The 19,869-nt window shown below is 55.7% G+C and overlaps 1 protein-coding gene across 1 annotated transcript in view; it reads right to left on the bottom strand.

Moving 5' to 3' along the window:
• LOC132387764 (complement C1s subcomponent-like) overlaps window positions 1-19,614 on the bottom strand; it is a gene marked incomplete at its 5' end in the record, with an annotated part of 36,328 nt that extends 16,714 nt beyond the window's left edge. Inside the window, one exon of the mRNA XM_059960124.1 lies at window positions 19,495-19,614. Coding sequence (XP_059816107.1) covers window positions 19,495-19,614 — 120 coding nt within the window. The remainder of the gene's footprint in view (window positions 1-19,494) is intronic.
• Between the last annotated feature and the right edge of the window lie 255 nt (window positions 19,615-19,869).

Raw genomic sequence — 19,869 nt, 5'->3', positions numbered from 1 at the left:
GACGCTGCCTGATTTAGAGAGTGTGCAGAGGAGATTCACCGGGACGTTTCCTGGATTAGGGAGGGTGCAGAGGAGATTCACCAGGACGTTGCCTGGATTAGAGAGGGTGCAGAGGAGATTCACCGAGACGCTGCCTGGATTAGAGAGGGTGCAGAGGAGATTCACCAGGTTGTTGCCTGGATTAGAGTGGGTGCAGAGATTCATCAGGACGCTGCCTGGATTAGAGATGGTGCAGAGGAGATTCACCAGGATGCTGCCTGGATTAGAGAGGGTGCAGAGGAGATTCAACAGGACGCTGCCTGGATTAGAGAGGGTGCAGAGGAGATTCACCGGCATGCTGCCTGGATTAGAGAGGGTGCAGAGTAGATTCATCTGGACGCTGCCTGTATTAGAGAGGGTGCAGAGGAGTTTCAGCAGGATGCTGCCTGGATTAGAGAGAGTGCAGAGGAGATTCACCGGGACGTTTCCTGGATTAGGGAGGGTGCAGAGGAGATTCACCAGGACGTTGCCTGGATTAGAGAGGGTGCAGAGGAGATTCACCGAGACGCTGCCTGGATTAGAGAGGGTGCAGAGGAGATTCACCAGGTTGTTGCCTGGATTAGAGTGGGTGCAGAGATTCATCAGGACGCTGCCTGGATTAGAGAGGGTGCAGAGGAGATTCACCGGGATGCTGCCTGGATTAGAGAGGGTGCAGAGGAGATTCACCGGGATGCTGCCTGGATTAGAGAGGGTGCAGAGGAGATTCACCGGGACGCTGCCTGGATTAGAGAGGGTGCAGAGGAGATTCACCGGGATGCTGCCTGGATTAGAGAGGCTGCAGAGGAGATTCACCGGGATGCTGCCTGGATTAGAGTGGTTGCAGAGGAGATTCACCGGGATGCTGCCTGGATTAGAGAGGGTGCAGAGGAGATTCACCAGGATGCTGCCTGGATTAGAGAGGGTGCAGAGGAGATTCACCGGGATGCTGCCTGGATTAGAGAGGGTGCAGAGGAGATTCACCAGGATGCTGCCTGGATTAGAGAGGGTGCAGAGGAGAATCACCAGGACGCTGCCTGGATTAGAGAGGGTGCAGAGGAGATTCACCAGGACGCTGCCTGTATTAGAGAGGGTGCAGAGGAGATTCACCGGCATGCTGCCTTGATTAGAGAGGGTGCAGAGTAGATTCATCTGGACGCTGCCTAGATTAGAGAGGGTGCAGAGGAGATTCACCAGGATGCTGCCTGGATTAGAGAGGGTGCAGAGGAGATTCACCAGGACGCTGCCTGTATTAGAGAGGGTGCAGAGGAAATTCACCAGGACGCTTCCTGGATTAGAGATGGTGCAGAGGAGATTCACCAGGACGCTGCCTGGATTAGTGAGAGTGCAGAGGAGATTCACCGGGACGTTTACTGGATTAGGGATGGTGCAGAGGAGATTCACCAGGACGTTGCCTGGATTAGAGAGGGTGCAGAGGAGATTCACCGAGACGCTGCCTGGATTAGAGAGGGTGCAGAGGAGATTCACCAGGTTGTTGCCTGGATTAGAGTGGGTGCAGAGATTCATCAGGACGCTGCCTGGATTAGAGAGGGTGCAGAGGAGATTCACCAGGACGCTGCCTGGATTAGAGAGGGTGCAGAGGAGATTCACCAGGTTGTTGCCTGGATTAGAGTGGGTGCAGAGGAGATTCACCAGGACGCTGCCTGGATTAGAGAGGGTGCAGAGGAGATTCACCAGGACGCTGCCTGGATTAGAGAGGGTGCAGAGGAGATTCACCAGGACGCTGCCTGGATTAGAGAGGGTGCAGAGGAGATTCACCAGGACGCTGCCTGCATTAGAGATGGTGCAGAGGAGATTCACCAGGACGCTGCCTGGATTAGAGAGGGTGCAGAGGGGATTCACCAGGACGCTGCCTGGATTAGAGAGGATGCAGAGGAGATTCATCAAGATGCTGCTTGGATTAGAGAGGGTGCAGAGGAGATTCACCGGGACGCTGCCTGATTTAGAGAGTGTGCAGAGGAGATTCACCGGGACGTTTCCTGGATTAGGGAGGGTGCAGAGGAGATTCACCAGGACGTTGCCTGGATTAGAGAGGGTGCAGAGGAGATTCACCGAGACGCTGCCTGGATTAGAGAGGGTGCAGAGGAGATTCACCAGGTTGTTGCCTGGATTAGAGTGGGTGCAGAGATTCATCAGGACGCTGCCTGGATTAGAGATGGTGCAGAGGAGATTCACCAGGATGCTGCCTGGATTAGAGAGGGTGCAGAGGAGATTCAACAGGACGCTGCCTGGATTAGAGAGGGTGCAGAGGAGATTCACCGGCATGCTGCCTGGATTAGAGAGGGTGCAGAGTAGATTCATCTGGACGCTGCCTGTATTAGAGAGGGTGCAGAGGAGTTTCAGCAGGATGCTGCCTGGATTAGAGAGAGTGCAGAGGAGATTCACCGGGACGTTTCCTGGATTAGGGAGGGTGCAGAGGAGATTCACCAGGACGTTGCCTGGATTAGAGAGGGTGCAGAGGAGATTCACCGAGACGCTGCCTGGATTAGAGAGGGTGCAGAGGAGATTCACCAGGTTGTTGCCTGGATTAGAGTGGGTGCAGAGATTCATCAGGACGCTGCCTGGATTAGAGAGGGTGCAGAGGAGATTCACCGGGATGCTGCCTGGATTAGAGAGGGTGCAGAGGAGATTCACCGGGATGCTGCCTGGATTAGAGAGGGTGCAGAGGAGATTCACCGGGACGCTGCCTGGATTAGAGAGGGTGCAGAGGAGATTCACCGGGATGCTGCCTGGATTAGAGAGGCTGCAGAGGAGATTCACCGGGATGCTGCCTGGATTAGAGTGGTTGCAGAGGAGATTCACCAGGACGCTGCCTGGATTAGAGAGGGTGCAGAGGAGATTCACCAGGACGCTGCCTGGATTAGAGAGGGTGCAGAGGAGATTCACCAGGACGCTGCCTGCATTACAGATGGTGCAGAGGAGATTCACCAGGACGCTGCCTGGATTAGAGAGGGTGCAGAGGGGATTCACCAGGACGCTGCCTGGATTAGAGAGGATGCAGAGGAGATTCATCAAGATGCTGCTTGGATTAGAGAGGGTGCAGAGGAGATTCACCGGGACGCTGCCTGATTTAGAGAGTGTGCAGAGGAGATTCACCGGGACGTTTCCTGGATTAGGGAGGGTGCAGAGGAGATTCACCAGGACGTTGCCTGGATTAGAGAGGGTGCAGAGGAGATTCACCGAGACGCTGCCTGGATTAGAGAGGGTGCAGAGGAGATTCACCAGGTTGTTGCCTGGATTAGAGTGGGTGCAGAGATTCATCAGGACGCTGCCTGGATTAGAGATGGTGCAGAGGAGATTCACCAGGATGCTGCCTGGATTAGAGAGGGTGCAGAGGAGATTCAACAGGACGCTGCCTGGATTAGAGAGGGTGCAGAGGAGATTCACCGGCATGCTGCCTGGATTAGAGAGGGTGCAGAGTAGATTCATCTGGACGCTGCCTGTATTAGAGAGGGTGCAGAGGAGTTTCAGCAGGATGCTGCCTGGATTAGAGAGAGTGCAGAGGAGATTCACCGGGACGTTTCCTGGATTAGGGAGGGTGCAGAGGAGATTCACCAGGACGTTGCCTGGATTAGAGAGGGTGCAGAGGAGATTCACCGAGACGCTGCCTGGATTAGAGAGGGTGCAGAGGAGATTCACCAGGTTGTTGCCTGGATTAGAGTGGGTGCAGAGATTCATCAGGACGCTGCCTGGATTAGAGAGGGTGCAGAGGAGATTCACCGGGATGCTGCCTGGATTAGAGAGGGTGCAGAGGAGATTCACCGGGATGCTGCCTGGATTAGAGAGGGTGCAGAGGAGATTCACCGGGACGCTGCCTGGATTAGAGAGGGTGCAGAGGAGATTCACCGGGATGCTGCCTGGATTAGAGAGGCTGCAGAGGAGATTCACCGGGATGCTGCCTGGATTAGAGTGGTTGCAGAGGAGATTCACCGGGATGCTGCCTGGATTAGAGAGGGTGCAGAGGAGATTCACCAGGATGCTGCCTGGATTAGAGAGGGTGCAGAGGAGATTCACCGGGATGCTGCCTGGATTAGAGAGGGTGCAGAGGAGATTCACCAGGATGCTGCCTGGATTAGAGAGGGTGCAGAGGAGAATCACCAGGACGCTGCCTGGATTAGAGAGGGTGCAGAGGAGATTCACCAGGACGCTGCCTGTATTAGAGAGGGTGCAGAGGAGATTCACCGGCATGCTGCCTTGATTAGAGAGGGTGCAGAGTAGATTCATCTGGACGCTGCCTAGATTAGAGAGGGTGCAGAGGAGATTCACCAGGATGCTGCCTGGATTAGAGAGGGTGCAGAGGAGATTCACCAGGACGCTGCCTGTATTAGAGAGGGTGCAGAGGAAATTCACCAGGACGCTTCCTGGATTAGAGAGGGTGCAGAGGAGATTCACCAGGACGCTGCCTGGATTAGTGAGAGTGCAGAGGAGATTCACCGGGACGTTTACTGGATTAGGGAGGGTGCAGAGGAGATTCACCAGGACGTTGCCTGGATTAGAGAGGGTGCAGAGGAGATTCACCGAGACGCTGCCTGGATTAGAGAGGGTGCAGAGGAGATTCACCAGGTTGTTGTCTGGATTAGAGTGGGTGCAGAGATTCATCAGGACGCTGCCTGGATTAGAGAGGGTGCAGAGGAGATTCACCAGGACGCTGCCTGGATTAGAGAGGGTGCAGAGGAGATTCACCAGGTTGTTGCCTGGATTAGAGTGGGTGCAGAGGAGATTCAGCAGGACGCTGCCTGGATTAGAGAGGGTGCAGAGGAGATTCACCAGGACGCTGCCTGGATTAGAGAGGGTGCAGAGGAGATTCACCAGGACGCTGCCTGGATTAGAGAGGGTGCAGAGGAGATTCACCAGGACGCTGCCTGCATTAGAGATGGTGCAGAGGAGATTCACCAGGACGCTGCCTGGATTAGAGAGGGTGCAGAGGAGATTCACCAGGATGCTGCCTGGATTAGAGAGGATGCAGAGGAGATTCATCAAGATGCTGCTTGGATTAGAGAGGGTGCAGAGGAGATTCACCGGGACGCTGCCTGATTTAGAGAGTGTGCAGAGGAGATTCACTAGGACACTGCCTGGATTAGAGAGGGTGCAGAGTAGATTCACCAGGACGCTGCCTGGATTAGAGAGGGTGCAGAGGAGATTCACCAGGACGCTGCCTGGATTAGAGAGGGTGCAGAGGAGATTCACCAGGACGCTGCCTGCATTAGAGATGGTGCAGAGGAGATTCACCAGGACGCTGCCTGGATTAGAGAGGGTGCAGAGGGGATTCACCAGGACGCTGCCTGGATTAGAGAGGATGCAGAGGAGATTCATCAAGATGCTGCTTGGATTAGAGAGGGTGCAGAGGAGATTCACCGGGACGCTGCCTGATTTAGAGAGTGTGCAGAGGAGATTCACCGGGACGTTTCCTGGATTAGGGAGGGTGCAGAGGAGATTCACCAGGACGTTGCCTGGATTAGAGAGGGTGCAGAGGAGATTCACCGAGACGCTGCCTGGATTAGAGAGGGTGCAGAGGAGATTCACCAGGTTGTTGCCTGGATTAGAGTGGGTGCAGATATTCATCAGGACGCTGCCTGGATTAGAGATGGTGCAGAGGAGATTCACCAGGATGCTGCCTGGATTAGAGAGGGTGCAGAGGAGATTCAACAGGACGCTGCCTGGATTAGAGAGGGTGCAGAGGAGATTCACCGGCATGCTGCCTGGATTAGAGAGGGTGCAGAGTAGATTCATCTGGACGCTGCCTGTATTAGAGAGGGTGCAGAGGAGTTTCAGCAGGATGCTGCCTGGATTAGAGAGGGTGCAGAGGAGATTCACCAGGACGCTGCCTGTATTAGAGAGGGTGCAGAGGAGATTCACCAGGACGTTGCCTGGATTAGAGAGGGTGCAGAGGAGATACACCAGGATGCTGCCTGGATTAGAGTGGGTGCAGAGATTCACCAGGACGCTGCCTGGATTAGAGAGGGTGCAGAGGAGATTCACCAGGAAGCTGCCTGGATTAGAGAGGGTGCAGAGGAGATCCACCAGGACGCTGCCTATATTAGAGAGGGTGCAGAGGAGATTCACCAGGACGCTGCCTATGTTAGAGAGAGTGCAGAGGAGATTCACCGGGTCGTTTCCTGGATTAGAGAGGGTGCAGAGGAGATTCATCAGGACGCTGCCTGGATTAGAGAGGGTGCAGAGGAGATTCACCAGGACGCTGCCTGGATTAGAGAGGGTGCAGAGTAGATTCACCAGGACGCTGCCTGGATTAGAGAGGGTGCAGAGGAGATTCACCAGGACGCTGCCGATATTAGAGAGTGTGCAGAGGAGATTCACCGGGACGTTTCCTGGATTAGAGAGGGTGCAGAGGAGATTCATCAGGACGCTGCCTGGATTAGAGAGGGTGCAGAGGAGATTCACCAGGATGCTCCCTGGATTAGAGAGGGTGCAGAGGAGATTCACCGGCTTGCTGCCTGGTTTAGAGAGGGTGCAGAGTATATTCATCTGGACGCTGCCTGGATTAGAGAGGGTGCAGAGGAGATTCAACAGGATGCTGCCTGGATTAGAGAGGGTGCAGAGGAGATTCACCGGGACGCTGCCTGTATTAGAGAGGGTGCAGAGTAGATTCACCAGGACGCTGCCTGGATTAGAGAGGGTGCAGAGGAGATTCACCAGGGCGCTGCCTGGATTAGAGAGGGTGCAGAGGAGATTCACCGGCTTGCTGCCTGGTTTAGAGAGGGTGCAGAGTATATTCATCTGGACGCTGCCTGGATTAGAGAGGGTGCAGAGGAGATTCAACAGGATGCTGCCTGGATTAGAGAGGGTGCAGAGGAGATTCACCGAGACGCTGCCTGGATTACAGAGTGTGCAGAGGAGATTCACCAGGACGTTGCCTGGATTAGAGAGGGTGCAGAGGAGATTCACCAGGACGCTGCCTGGATTAGAGAGTGTGCAGAGGAGATTCACCAGGACGTTGCCTGGATTAGAGAGGGTGCAGAGGAGATTCAACAGGACGCTGCCTGGATTAGAGGAGATTCACCTGGACGCTGCCTGGATTAGAGAGAGAGCAGAGGTGTTTCACCGAGACGCTGCCTAGATTAGAGAGGGTGCAGAGGAGATTCACCAGGACGCTGCCTGGATTAGAGAGGGTGCAGAGGAGATTCACCGGGACGCTGCCTGGATTAGAGAGGGTGCAGAGGAGATTCACCAGGACACTGCCTGGATTAGAGAGGGTGCAGAGGAGATTCATCGGGACGCTGCCTGGATTAGAGAGGGTGCAGAGGAGATTCACCATGACGCTGCTTGCATTAGAGATGGTGCAGAGGAGATTCACCAGGACGCTGCCTGGATTAGAGAGGGTGCAGAGGAGATTCACCAGGACGCTGCCTGGATTAGAGAGGATGCAGAGGAGATTCACCAAGATGCTGCTTGGATTAGAGAGGGTGCAGAGGAGATTCACCGGGACGCTGCTTGGTTTAGAGAGTGTGCAGAGGAGATTCACGAGGACTCTGCCTGGATTAGAGAGGGTGCAGTGGAGATTCACCAGGACGCTGCCTGGATTAGAGAGGGTGCAGAGGAGATTCAACAGGACGCTGCCTGGATTAGAGAGGGTGCAGAGGAGATTCACCGGCATGCTGCCTGGATTAGAGAGGGTGCAGAGTAGATTCATCTGGACGCTGCCTGGATTATTGAGGGTGCAGAGGAGATTCACCGGGATGCTGCCTGGATTAGAGAGGGTGCAGAGGAGATTCACCGGGATGCTGCCTGGATTAGAGAGGGTGCAGAGGAGATTCACCGGGACGCTGCCTGGATTAGAGAGGGTGCAGAGGAGATTCACCGGGATGCTGCCTGGATTAGAGAGGCTGCAGAGGAGATTCACCGGGATGCTGCCTGGATTAGAGTGGTTGCAGAGGAGATTCACCGGGATGCTGCCTGGATTAGAGAGGGTGCAGAGGAGATTCACCAGGATGCTGCCTGGATTAGAGAGGGTGCAGAGGAGATTCACCGGGATGCTGCCTGGATTAGAGAGGGTGCAGAGGAGATTCACCAGGATGCTGCCTGGATTAGAGAGGGTGCAGAGGAGAATCACCAGGACGCTGCCTGGATTAGAGAGGGTGCAGAGGAGATTCACCAGGACGCTGCCTGTATTAGAGAGGGTGCAGAGGAGATTCAACGGCATGCTGCCTTGATTAGAGAGGGTGCAGAGTAGATTCATCTGGACGCTGCCTAGATTAGAGAGGGTGCAGAGGAGATTCACCAGGATGCTGCCTGGATTAGAGAGGGTGCAGCGGAGATTCACCAGGACGCTGCCTGTATTAGAGAGGGTGCAGAGGAAATTCACTAGGACGCTTCCTGGATTAGAGAGGGTGCAGAGGAGATTCACCAGGACGCTGCCTGGATTAGAGAGAGTGCAGAGGAGATTCACCGGGACGTTTCCTGGATTAGGGAGGGTGCAGAGGAGATTCACCAGGACGTTGCCTGGATTAGAGAGGGTGCAGAGGAGATTCACCGAGACGCTGCCTGGATTAGAGAGGGTGCAGAGGAGATTCACCAGGTTGTTGCCTGGATTAGAGTGGGTGCAGAGATTCATCAGGACGCTGCCTGGATTAGAGAGGGTGCAGAGGAGATTCACCGGGATGCTGCCTGGATTAGAGAGGGTGCAGAGGAGATTCACCGGGATGCTGCCTGGATTAGAGAGGGTGCAGAGGAGATTCACCGGGACGCTGCCTGGATTAGAGAGGGTGCAGAGGAGATTCACCGGGATGCTGCCTGGATTAGAGAGGCTGCAGAGGAGATTCACCGGGATGCTGCCTGGATTAGAGTGGTTGCAGAGGAGATTCACCGGGATGCTGCCTGGATTAGAGAGGGTGCAGAGGAGATTCACCAGGATGCTGCCTGGATTAGAGAGGGTGCAGAGGAGATTCACCGGGATGCTGCCTGGATTAGAGAGGGTGCAGAGGAGATTCACCAGGATGCTGCCTGGATTAGAGAGGGTGCAGAGGAGAATCACCAGGACGCTGCCTGGATTAGAGAGGGTGCAGAGGAGATTCACCAGGACGCTGCCTGTATTAGAGAGGGAGCAGAGGAGATTCACCGGCATGCTGCCTTGATTAGAGAGGGTGCAGAGTAGATTCATCTGGACGCTGCCTAGATTAGAGAGGGTGCAGAGGAGATTCACCAGGATGCTGCCTGAATTAGAGAGGGTGCAGAGGAGATTCACCAGGACGCTGCCTGTATTAGAGAGGGTGCAGAGGAAATTCACCAGGACGCTTCCTGGATTAGAGAGGGTGCAGAGGAGATTCACCAGGACGCTGCCTGGATTAGTGAGAGTGCAGAGGAGATTCACCGGGACGTTTCCTGGATTAGGGAGGGTGCAGAGGAGATTCACCAGGACGTTGCCTGGATTAGAGAGGGTGCAGAGGAGATTCACCGAGACGCTGCCTGGATTAGAGAGGGTGCAGAGGAGATTCACCAGGTTGTTGCCTGGATTAGAGTGGGTGCAGAGATTCATCAGGACGCTGCCTGGATTAGAGAGGGTGCAGAGGAGATTCACCAGGACGCTGCCTGGATTAGAGAGGGTGCAGAGGAGATTCACCAGGTTGTTGCCTGGATTAGAGTGGGTGCAGAGGAGATTCACCAGGACGCTGCCTGGATTAGAGAGGGTGCAGAGGAGATTCACCAGGACGCTGCCTGGATTAGAGAGGGTGCAGAGGAGATTCACCAGGACGCTGCCTGGATTAGAGAGGGTGCAGAGGAGATTCACCAGGACGCTGCCTGCATTAGAGATGGTGCAGAGGAGATTCACCAGGACGCTGCCTGGATTAGAGAGGGTGCAGAGGAGATTCACCAGGATGCTGCCTGGATTAGAGAGGATGCAGAGGAGATTCATCAAGATGCTGCTTGGATTAGAGAGGGTGCAGAGGAGATTCACCGGGACGCTGCCTGATTTAGAGAGTGTGCAGAGGAGATTCACTAGGACACTGCCTGGATTAGAGAGGGTGCAGAGTAGATTCACCAGGACGCTGCCTGGATTAGAGAGGGTGCAGAGGAGATTCACCAGGACGCTGCCTGGATTAGAGAGGGTGCAGAGGAGATTCACCAGGACGCTGCCTGCATTAGAGATGGTGCAGAGGAGATTCACCAGGACGCTGCCTGGATTAGAGAGGGTGCAGAGGGGATTCACCAGGACGCTGCCTGGATTAGAGAGGATGCAGAGGAGATTCATCAAGATGCTGCTTGGATTAGAGAGGGTGCAGAGGAGATTCACCGGGACGCTGCCTGGATTAGAGAGGGTGCAGAGGAGATTCACCAGGACGCTGCCTGGATTAGAGAGGGTGCAGAGGAGATTAACCGGCATGCTGCCTGGATTAGAGAGGGTGCAGAGTAGATTCATCTGGACGCTGCCTGGATTAGAGAGGGTGCAGAGGAGATTCACCAGGACGCTGCCTGTATTAGACAGGGTGCAGAGGAGATTCACGAGGACTCTGCCTGGATTAGAGAGGGTGCAGAGGAGATTCAACAGGACGCTGCCTGGATTAGAGAAGGTGCAGAGGAGATTCACCAGGGCGCTGCCTGGATAAGAGAGGGTGCAGAGGAGATTCACCGGCTTGCTGCCTGGTTTAGAGAGGGTGCAGAGTATATTCATCTGGACGCTGCCTGGATTAGAGAGGGTGCAGAGGAGATTCAACAGGATGCTGCCTGGATTAGAGAGGGTGCAGAGGAGATTCACCAGGATGCTGCCTGGATTAGAGAGGGTGCAGAGGAGATTCACCAGGACGCTGCCTGGATTAGAGAGGGTGCAGAGGAGATTCACCAGGACGCTGCCTGGATTAGAGAGAGTGCAGAGGAGATTCACCGGGATGCTCCCTGGATTAGAGAGGGTGGAGAGGAGATTCACCAGGATGCTGCCTGGATTAGAGAGGGTGCAGAGGAGATTCACCGGGATGCTGCCTGGATTAGAGAGGGTGCAGAGGAGATTCACCAGGATGCTGCCTGGATTAGAGAGGGTGCAGAGGAGAATCACCAGGACGCTGCCTGGATTAGAGAGGGTGCAGAGGAGATTCACCGGGATGCTGCCTGGATTAGAGAGGGTGCAGAGGAGATTCACCAGGATGCTGCCTGGATTAGAGAGGGTGCAGAGGAGATTCACCAGGACGCTGCCTGGATTAGAGAGGGTGCAGAGGAGATTCACCAGGACACTGCCTGTATTAGAGAGGGTGCAGAGGAGATTCACCGGCATGTTGCCTTGATTAGAGAGGGTGCAGAGTAGATTCATCTGGACGCTGCCTGGATTAGAGAGGGTGCAGAGGAGATTCACCAGGATACTGCCTGGATTAGAGAGGGTGCAGAGGAGATTCACCAGGATGCTGCCTGTATTAGAGAGGGTGCAGAGGAGATTCACCAGGACGCTGCCTGGATTAGAGAGGGTGCAGAGGAGATTCACCAGGACGCTGCCTGGATTAGAGAGAGTGCAGAGGAGATTCACCGGGACTTTTCCTGGATTAGAGAGGGTGCAGAGGAGATTCACCAGGACGTTGCCTGGATTAGAGAGGGTGCAGAGGAGATTCACCGAGACGCTGCCTGGATTAGAGAGTGTGTAGAGTAGATTCACCAGGTTGTTGCCTGGATTAGAGTGGGTGCAGAGATTCATCAGGACGCTGCCTGGATTAGAGAGGGTGCAGAGGAGATTCACCAGGACGCTGCCTGGATTAGAGAGGGTGCAGAGGAGATTCACCAGGTTGTTGCCTGGATTAGAGTGGGTGCAGAGGAGATTCACCAGGACGCTGCCTGGATTAGAGAGGGTGCAGAGGAGATTCACCGAGACGCTGCCTGGATTAGAGAGGGTGCAGAGGAGATTCACCAGGTTGTTGCCTGGATTAGAGTGGGTGCAGAGATTCATCAGGACGCTGCCTGGATTAGAGAGGGTGCAGAGGAGATTCACCAGGACGCTGCCTGGATTAGAGAGGGTGCAGAGGAGATTCACCAGGACGCTGCCTATATTAGAGAGGGTGCAGAGGAGATTCACCAGGACGCTGCCTATATTAGAGAGAGTGCAGAGGAGATTCACCGGGACGTTTCCTGGATTAGAGAGGGTGCAGAGGAGATTCATCAGGACGCTGCTGGATTAGAGAGGGTGCAGAGGAGATTCACCAGGACGCTGCCTGGATTAGAGAGGGTGCAGAGTAGATTCACCAGGACGCTGCCTGGATTAGAGAGGGTGCAGAGGAGATTCACCAGGGCGCTGCCTGGATTAGATAGGGTGCAGAGGAGATTCACCGGCTTGCTGCCTGGTTTAGAGAGGGTGCAGAGTAGATTCATCTGGACGCTGCCTGGATTAGAGAGGGTGCAGAGGAGATTCACCAGGATGCTGCCTGGATTAGAGAGGGTGCAGAGGAGATTCACCAGGACGCTGCCTGTATTAGAGAGGGTGCAGAGTAGATTCACCAGGACGCTGCCTGGATTAGAGAGCGTGCAGAGGAGATTCACCGGGACGCTGCCTGGATTAGAGAGTGTGCAGAGGAGATTCACCAGGACGTTGCCTGGATTAGAGAGGGTGCAGAGGAGATTCACCAGGAAGCTGTCTGGATTAGAGAGTGTGCAGAGGAGATTCACCAGGACGTTGCCTGGATTAGAGAGGGTGCAGAGGAGATTCACCAGGACGCTGCCTGGATTAGAGGAGATTCACCTGGACGCTGCCTGGATTAGAGAGAGAGCAGAGGTGTTTCACCGAGACGCTGCCTAGATTAGAGAGGGTGCAGAGGAGATTCACCAGGACGCTGCCTGGATTAGAGAGGGTGCAGAGGAGATTCACCGGGACGCTGCCTGGATTAGAGAGGGTGCAGAGGAGATTCACCAGGACACTGCCTGGATTAGAGAGGGTGCAGAGGAGATTCATCGGGACGCTGCCTGGATTAGAGAGGGTGCAGAGGAGATTCACCATGACGCTGCCTGCATTAGAGATGGTGCAGAGGAGATTCACCAGGACGCTGCCTGGATTAGAGAGGGTGCAGAGGAGATTCACCAGGACGCTGCCTGGATTAGAGAGGATGCAGAGGAGATTCACCAAGATGCTGCTTGGATTAGAGAGGGTGCAGAGGAGATTCACCGGGACGCTGCTTGGTTTAGAGAGTGTGCAGAGGAGATTCACCAGGACGCTGCCTGGATTAGAGAGGGTGCAGAGGAGATTCACCAGGACGCTGCCTGGATTAGAGAGGGTGCAGAGGAGATTCAACAGGACGCTGCCTGGATTAGAGAGGGTGCAGAGGAGATTCACCGGCATGCTGCCTGGATTAGAGAGGGTGCAGAGTAGCTTCATCTGGACGCTGCCTGGATTAGAGAGGGTGCAGAGGAGATTCACCGGGATGCTGCCTGGATTAGAGAGGGTGCAGAGGAGATTCACCGGGATGCTGCCTGGATTAGAGAGGGTGCAGAGGAGATTCACCGGGACGCTGCCTGGATTAGAAGGGTGCAGAGGAGATTCACCGGGATGCTGCCTGGATTAGAGAGGCTGCAGAGGAGATTCACCGGGATGCTGCCTGGATTAGAGTGGTTGCAGAGGAGATTCACCGGGATGCTGCCTGGATTAGAGAGGGTGCAGAGGAGATTCACCAGGATGCTGCCTGGATTAGAGAGGGTGCAGAGGAGATTCACCGGGATGCTGCCTGGATTAGAGAGGGTGCAGAGGAGATTCACCAGGATGCTGCCTGGATTAGAGAGGGTGCAGAGGAGAATCACCAGGACGCTGCCTGGATTAGAGAGGGTGCAGAGGAGATTCACCAGGACGCTGCCTGTATTAGAGAGGGTGCAGAGGAGATTCACCGGCATGCTGCCTTGATTAGAGAGGGTGCAGAGTAGATTCATCTGGACGCTGCCTAGATTAGAGAGGGTGCAGAGGAGATTCACCAGGATGCTGCCTGGATTAGAGAGGGTGCAGAGGAGATTCACCAGGACGCTGCCTGTATTAGAGAGGGTGCAGAGGAAATTCACCAGGACGCTTCCTGGATTAGAGAGGGTGCAGAGGAGATTCACCAGGACGCTGCCTGGATTAGAGAGAGTGCAGAGGAGATTCACCGGGACGTTTCCTGGATTAGGGAGGGTGCAGAGGAGATTCACCAGGACGTTGCCTGGATTAGAGAGGGTGCAGAGGAGATTCACCGAGACGCTGCCTTGATTAGAGAGGGTGCAGAGGAGATTCACCAGGTTGTTGCGTGGATTAGAGTGGGTGCAGAGATTCATCAGGACGCTGCCTGGATTAGAGAGGGTGCAGAGGAGATTCACCAGGACGCTGCCTGGATTAGAGAGGGTGCAGAGGAGATTCACCAGGTTGTTGCCTGGATTAGAGTGGGTGCATAGGAGATTCACCAGGACGCTGCCTGGATTAGAGAGGGTGCAGAGGAGATTCACCAGGACGCTGCCTGGATTAGAGAGGGTGCAGAGGAGATTCACCAGGACGCTGCCTGGATTAGAGAGGGTGCAGAGGAGATTCACCAGGACGCTGCCTGCATTAGAGATGGTGCAGAGGAGATTCACCAGGACGCTGCCTGGATTAGAGAGGGTGCAGAGGAGATTCACCAGGATGCTGCCTGGATTAGAGAGGATGCAGAGGAGATTCATCAAGATGCTGCTTGGATTAGAGAGGGTGCAGAGGAGATTCACCGGGACGCTGCCTGATTTAGAGAGTGTGCAGAGGAGATTCACTAGGACACTGCCTGGATTAGAGAGGGTGCAGAGTAGATTCACCAGGACGCTGCCTGGATTAGAGAGGGTGCAGAGGAGATTCACCAGGACGCTGCCTGGATTAGAGAGGGTGCAGAGGAAATTCACCAGGACGCTGCCTGCATTAGAGATGGTGCAGAGGAGATTCACTAGGACGCTGCCTGGATTTGAGAGGGTGCAGAGGGGATTCACCAGGACGCTGCCTGGATTAGAGAGGATGCAGAGGAGATTCATCAAGATGCTGCTTGGATTAGAGAGGGTGCAGAGGAGATTCACCGGGACGCTGCCTGATTTAGAGAGTGTGCAGAGGAGATTCACTAGGACACTGCCTGGATTAGAGAGGGTGCAGAGTAGATTCACCAGGACGCTGCCTGGATTAGAGAGGGTGCAGAGGAGATTCACCAGGACGCTGCCTGGATTAGAGAGGGTGCAGAGGAGATTCACCGGCATGCTGCCTGGATTAGAGAGGGTGCAGAGTAGATTCATCTGGACGCTGCATGGATTAGAGAGGGTGCAGAGGAGATTCACCAGGACGCTGTCTGTATTAGACAGGGTGCAGAGGAGATTCACGAGGACTCTGCCTGGATTAGAGAGGGTGCAGAGGAGATTCACCAGGACGCTGCCTGTATTAGAGAGGGAGCAGAGGAGATTCACCAGGACGTTGCCTGGATTAGAGAGGGTGCAGAGGAGATTCACCAGGTTGTTGCCTGGATTACAGAGGGTGCAGAGTCGATTCACCAGGATGCTGTCTGGATTAGTGTGGGTGCAGAGGAGATTCACCAGGACGCTGCCTGGATTAGAGAGGGTGCAGAGGAGATTCACCAGGACGCTGCCTGGATTAGAGAGGGTGCAGAGGAGATTCACCAGGTTGTTGCCTGGATTAGAGTGGGTGCAGAGGAGATTCACCAGGACGCTGCCTGGATTACAGAGGGTGCAGAGGAGATTCACCAGGATGCTGCCTGGATTAGAGAGGGTGCAGAGGAGATTAACCAGGACGCTGCCTGGATTAGAGAGAGTGCAGAGGAGATTCACCGGGATGCTGCCTGGATTAGAGAGGGTGCAGAGGAGATTCACCAGGATGCTGCCTGGATTAGAGAGGGTGCAGAGGAGAATCACCAGGACGCTGCCTGTATTAGAGAGGGTGCAGAGGAAATTCACCAGGACGCTTCCTGGATTAGAGAGGGTGCAGAGGAGATTCACCAGGACGCTGCCTGGATTAGAGAGAGTGCAGAGGAGATTCACCGGGACGTTTCCTGGATTAGGGAGGGTGCAGAGGAGATTCACCAGGACGCTGCCTGGATTAGGGAGGGTGCAGAGGAGATTCACCAGGACGCTGCCTGGATTAGAGAGGGTGCAGAGGAGATTCACCAGGACTTTGCCTGGATTAGAGATGGTGCAGAGGAGGTTCACCAGTACGTTGCCTGGATTAGAGAGGGTGCAGAGGAGATTCACCGAGACGCTGCCTGGATTAGATAGGGTGCAGTGGAGATTCACCAGGTCGTTGCCTGGATTAGAGAGGGTGCAGAGGAGATTCACCGGGATGCTGCCTGGTTTAGAGTGGGTGCAGAGAAGATTCACCGGGATGCTGCCTGGATTAGAGAGGGTGCAGAGGAGATTGACCGGGACGCTGCCTGGATTAGAGAGGGTGCAGAGGAGATTCACCGGTATGCTGCCTGGATTAGAGAGGCTGCAGAGGAGATTCACCGGGATGCTGCCTGGATTAGAGTGGTTGCAGAGGAGATTCACCGGGATGCTGTCTGGATTAGAGAGGGTGCCGAGGTGATTCACCAGGATGCTGCCTGGATTAGAGGGGGTACAGAGGAGATTCACCGGGATGCTGCCTGGATTAGAGAGGGTGCAGAGGAGATTCACCAGGATGCTGCCTGGATTAGAGAGGGTGCAGAGGAGATTCACCAGGACGCAGCCTGGATTAGAGAGGGTGCAGAGGAGATTCACCGGGATGCTGCCTGGATTAGAGAGGGTGCAGAGGAGATTCACCAGGATGCTGCCTGGATTAGAGAGGGTGCAGAGGAGATTCACCAGGACGCTGCCTGGATTAGAGAGGGTGCAGAGGAGATTCACCAGGACGCTGCCTGTATTAGAGAGGGTGCAGAGGATATTCACCAGGACGCTGTCTGTATTAGAGAGGGTGCAGAGGAGATTCACCAGGACGCTTCCTGGATTAGAGAGGGTGCAGAGGAGATTCACCAGGACATTGCCTGGATTAGAGAGGGTGCAGAGGAGATTCACCAGGTTGTTGCCCGGATTAGAGTGCGTGCAGAGATTCATCAGGACGCTGCCTGGATTAGAGAGGGTGCAGAGGAGATTCACCAGGACGCTGCCTGGATTAGAGGGAGTGCAGAGGAGATTCACCAGGTTGTTGCCTGGATTAGAGTGGGTGCAGAGGAGATTCACCAGGATGCTGCCTGGATTAGAGTGGGTGCAGAGGAGATTCACCAGGACGCTGCCTGGATTAGAGAGGGTGCAGAGGAGATTCACCAGGACGCTGCCTGTATTAGAGAGGGTTGCAGAGGAGATTCACCGGGATGCTGCCTGGATTAGAGATGTTGCAGAGGAGATTCACCAGGACGCTGCCTGGATTAGAGAGGGTGCAGAGGAGATTCACCAGGATGCTGCCTGGATTAGAGAGGGTGCAGAGGAGATTCACCGGGACGCTGCCTGGATTGGGGAGGGTGCAGAGGAGATTCACCAGGACGCTGCCTGGATTAGAGAGGGTGCAGAGGTGATTCACCAGGACGCTGCCTGGATTAGAGGGGGTGCAGAGGAGATTCGTCAGGATGCTGCCTGGATTAGAGAGGGTGCAGAGGAGATTCACCAGGACGCTACCTGGATTAGAGAGGGTGCAGAGGAGATTCACCAGGACGCTGCCTGGATTAGAGAGGGTACAGAGGAGATTCACCAGGACGCTGCCTGGATTAGAGAGGGTGCAGAGGAGATTCACCAGGATGCTGCCTGGATTAGAGAGGGTGCAGAGGAGATTCACCAGGACGCTGCCCGGATTAGAGAGGGAGCAGAGGAGATTCACCGGGACGCTGCCTGGATTAGAGAGGGTGCAGAGGAGATTCACCAGGACGCTGCCCGGATTAGAGAGGGAGCAGAGGAGATTCACCGGGACGCTGCCTGGATTAGAGAGGGTGCAGAGGAGATTCACCGGGACGCTGCCTGGATTAGAGAGGGTGCAGAGGAGATTCACCGGGACGCTGCCTGGATTAGAGAGGGTGCAGAGGAGATTCACCAGGATGCTGCCTGGATTAGAGAGGGTGCAGAGGAGATTCACCGGGATGCTGCCTGGATTAGAGAGGGTGCAGAGGAGATTCACCAGGATGCTGCCTGGATTAGAGAGGGTGTAGTGGAGATTCACCGGGACGCTTCCTGGATTAGAGAGGGTGCAGAGGAGATTTCCATCAAATCAGCCGTTGCGGTCGGTGGTGGGTGTGGTGACAGTGAGTGTGAGATTGCCGGAGAGAGTGAGTGAGTCAGCATGCCAGACAGGGCGGAGAATGTGTGGAATTCAGTGCAACAGACAACGGCGGAGGCCAAGTCTCCGTGTGTATTTGAAGCCGAGTTTGGAAGGGTTTATTTTGGTCAGGCGGAGAAGGCTGGAGAGCGGGGTCGAGAGGGATAATGAATCGGCCGGGTTGGAATGAAGGAGCAGATTCGACGGGCCAACCAGCCTGATTCTAGTCTTATGTTTTGAGATGCTGCTGGAAGCGAGGATCCAATCTTCCGCCTGACCCTCTGTCGCTCCCGCCTCACAGAACGTTCTCACACTATCGCCGTCCCTCACTATCGCGTCGCTCCCGCCTCACCGTACCCCTGTCCGACTCTGCCTCTCCCCTGGTGCTCACGCCCTCCGTAATTCTCTCTCCCGCTTTCTCTGTCCCTCCCTACCTCCCTCTCTTTCTCTCTCTCCCTCTGCATCTCTGTCCCTCCCTACCTCCGTCTCTCTCCCCCTCCCTCTCTCTCTTCCCCGTCTCTGTCCCTCCCTACCTCTCTCTCTCCCTCTCTCCCCCACCCTCCCTCTCTCCCTCTCTCTTCCCCTGTCTCTGTCCCTCCCTACCTCCGTCTCTCTCTCCCTCCCTCCCTCTCTCTTCCCCGTCTCTGTCCCTCCCTACCTCTCTCTCTCCCTCTCTCCCCGACCCTCTTTCCCTGTCTCTGTCCCTCCCTACCTCCCTCTCTCCCCCACCCTCCCTCTCCCTCTCTCTTCCCCTGTCTCTTTCCGTCCCTGCCTCCCTCTCTCCTCTCTCCCTCTCTGTCCCTCCGTACCTCCGTCTCTCCCCCTCCCTCTCTAACCCCTCTTTCTCCGTACCTCCCTCCCTCCTCCTCTCTCCCTCTCCCTCTCTGTCTCTGTCCCTCCCTACCTCCGTCTCTCTCCCCCCTCCCTCTCTCTCTCTTCCCCGTCTCTGTCCTTCCCTACTTCTCTCTCTCTCCCTCCTTCCCTCTCGCTCTCTCCCTCTCTCTCTATTCCTCCCTCCCTCCTCTCCATGTAATCTCCCTCCCGCGGCGCTCCCCGTACGCCGGCCCCTCCTTCCCGTGCCTCTCCACTTCCCTCCTCATCGCGCCCTCTCTCCTCACGGCCCAGCCCTCCGTCCTCGCCGCCGCCCCCCTTCCGATCCGCCCTCCGCCCCACGGCTCTCCTCGTCTACCCCCTCGTTGCGCCCGCCACGTCCTTTCCTCCCTCTGCTCTCCTCCTCGCACCCTCCCCTCCCCCTCCGCCCGGCCTCCCTCCTTGCCCTCTCTCACCCCCACAGCGGGCGCCGTCCTCCAGGAGGTGGTAGTGGGGTCGGCAGCTGCAGAAGAAGCCCCCGATGTAGTTGTTGCAGTAATGGCTGCAGCGGTCCCCGTCCGCGCACTCGTCCGTATCTGCAGGGGGAGAGAGGCGGCAGAGTTGAGGCCGAGAGAGCAGAGGGAGAGATAAAGGAGGGAGGGGTGGAGAATGGCTGCAGCGGTCCCCGTCCGCGCACTTCGTCCCGTATCTGCAGGGGGAGAGAGGCGGCAGAGTGAGGCCGAGAGAGCAGAGGGAGAGATAAAGGAGGGAGGGGGTGGAGAATGGCTGCAGCGGCCCCCGTCCGCGCACTTCGTCCCGTATCTGCAGGGGAGAGAGGCGGCAGAGTGAGG

Source organism: Hypanus sabinus, unplaced genomic scaffold, assembly GCF_030144855.1.
Source record: "Hypanus sabinus isolate sHypSab1 unplaced genomic scaffold, sHypSab1.hap1 scaffold_2190, whole genome shotgun sequence".
Taxonomy (NCBI): Eukaryota; Metazoa; Chordata; class Chondrichthyes; order Myliobatiformes; family Dasyatidae; genus Hypanus; species Hypanus sabinus.
Note: the sequence above shows the minus strand (reverse complement) of the source record. Positions and strands in the feature narration are given on the sequence as shown.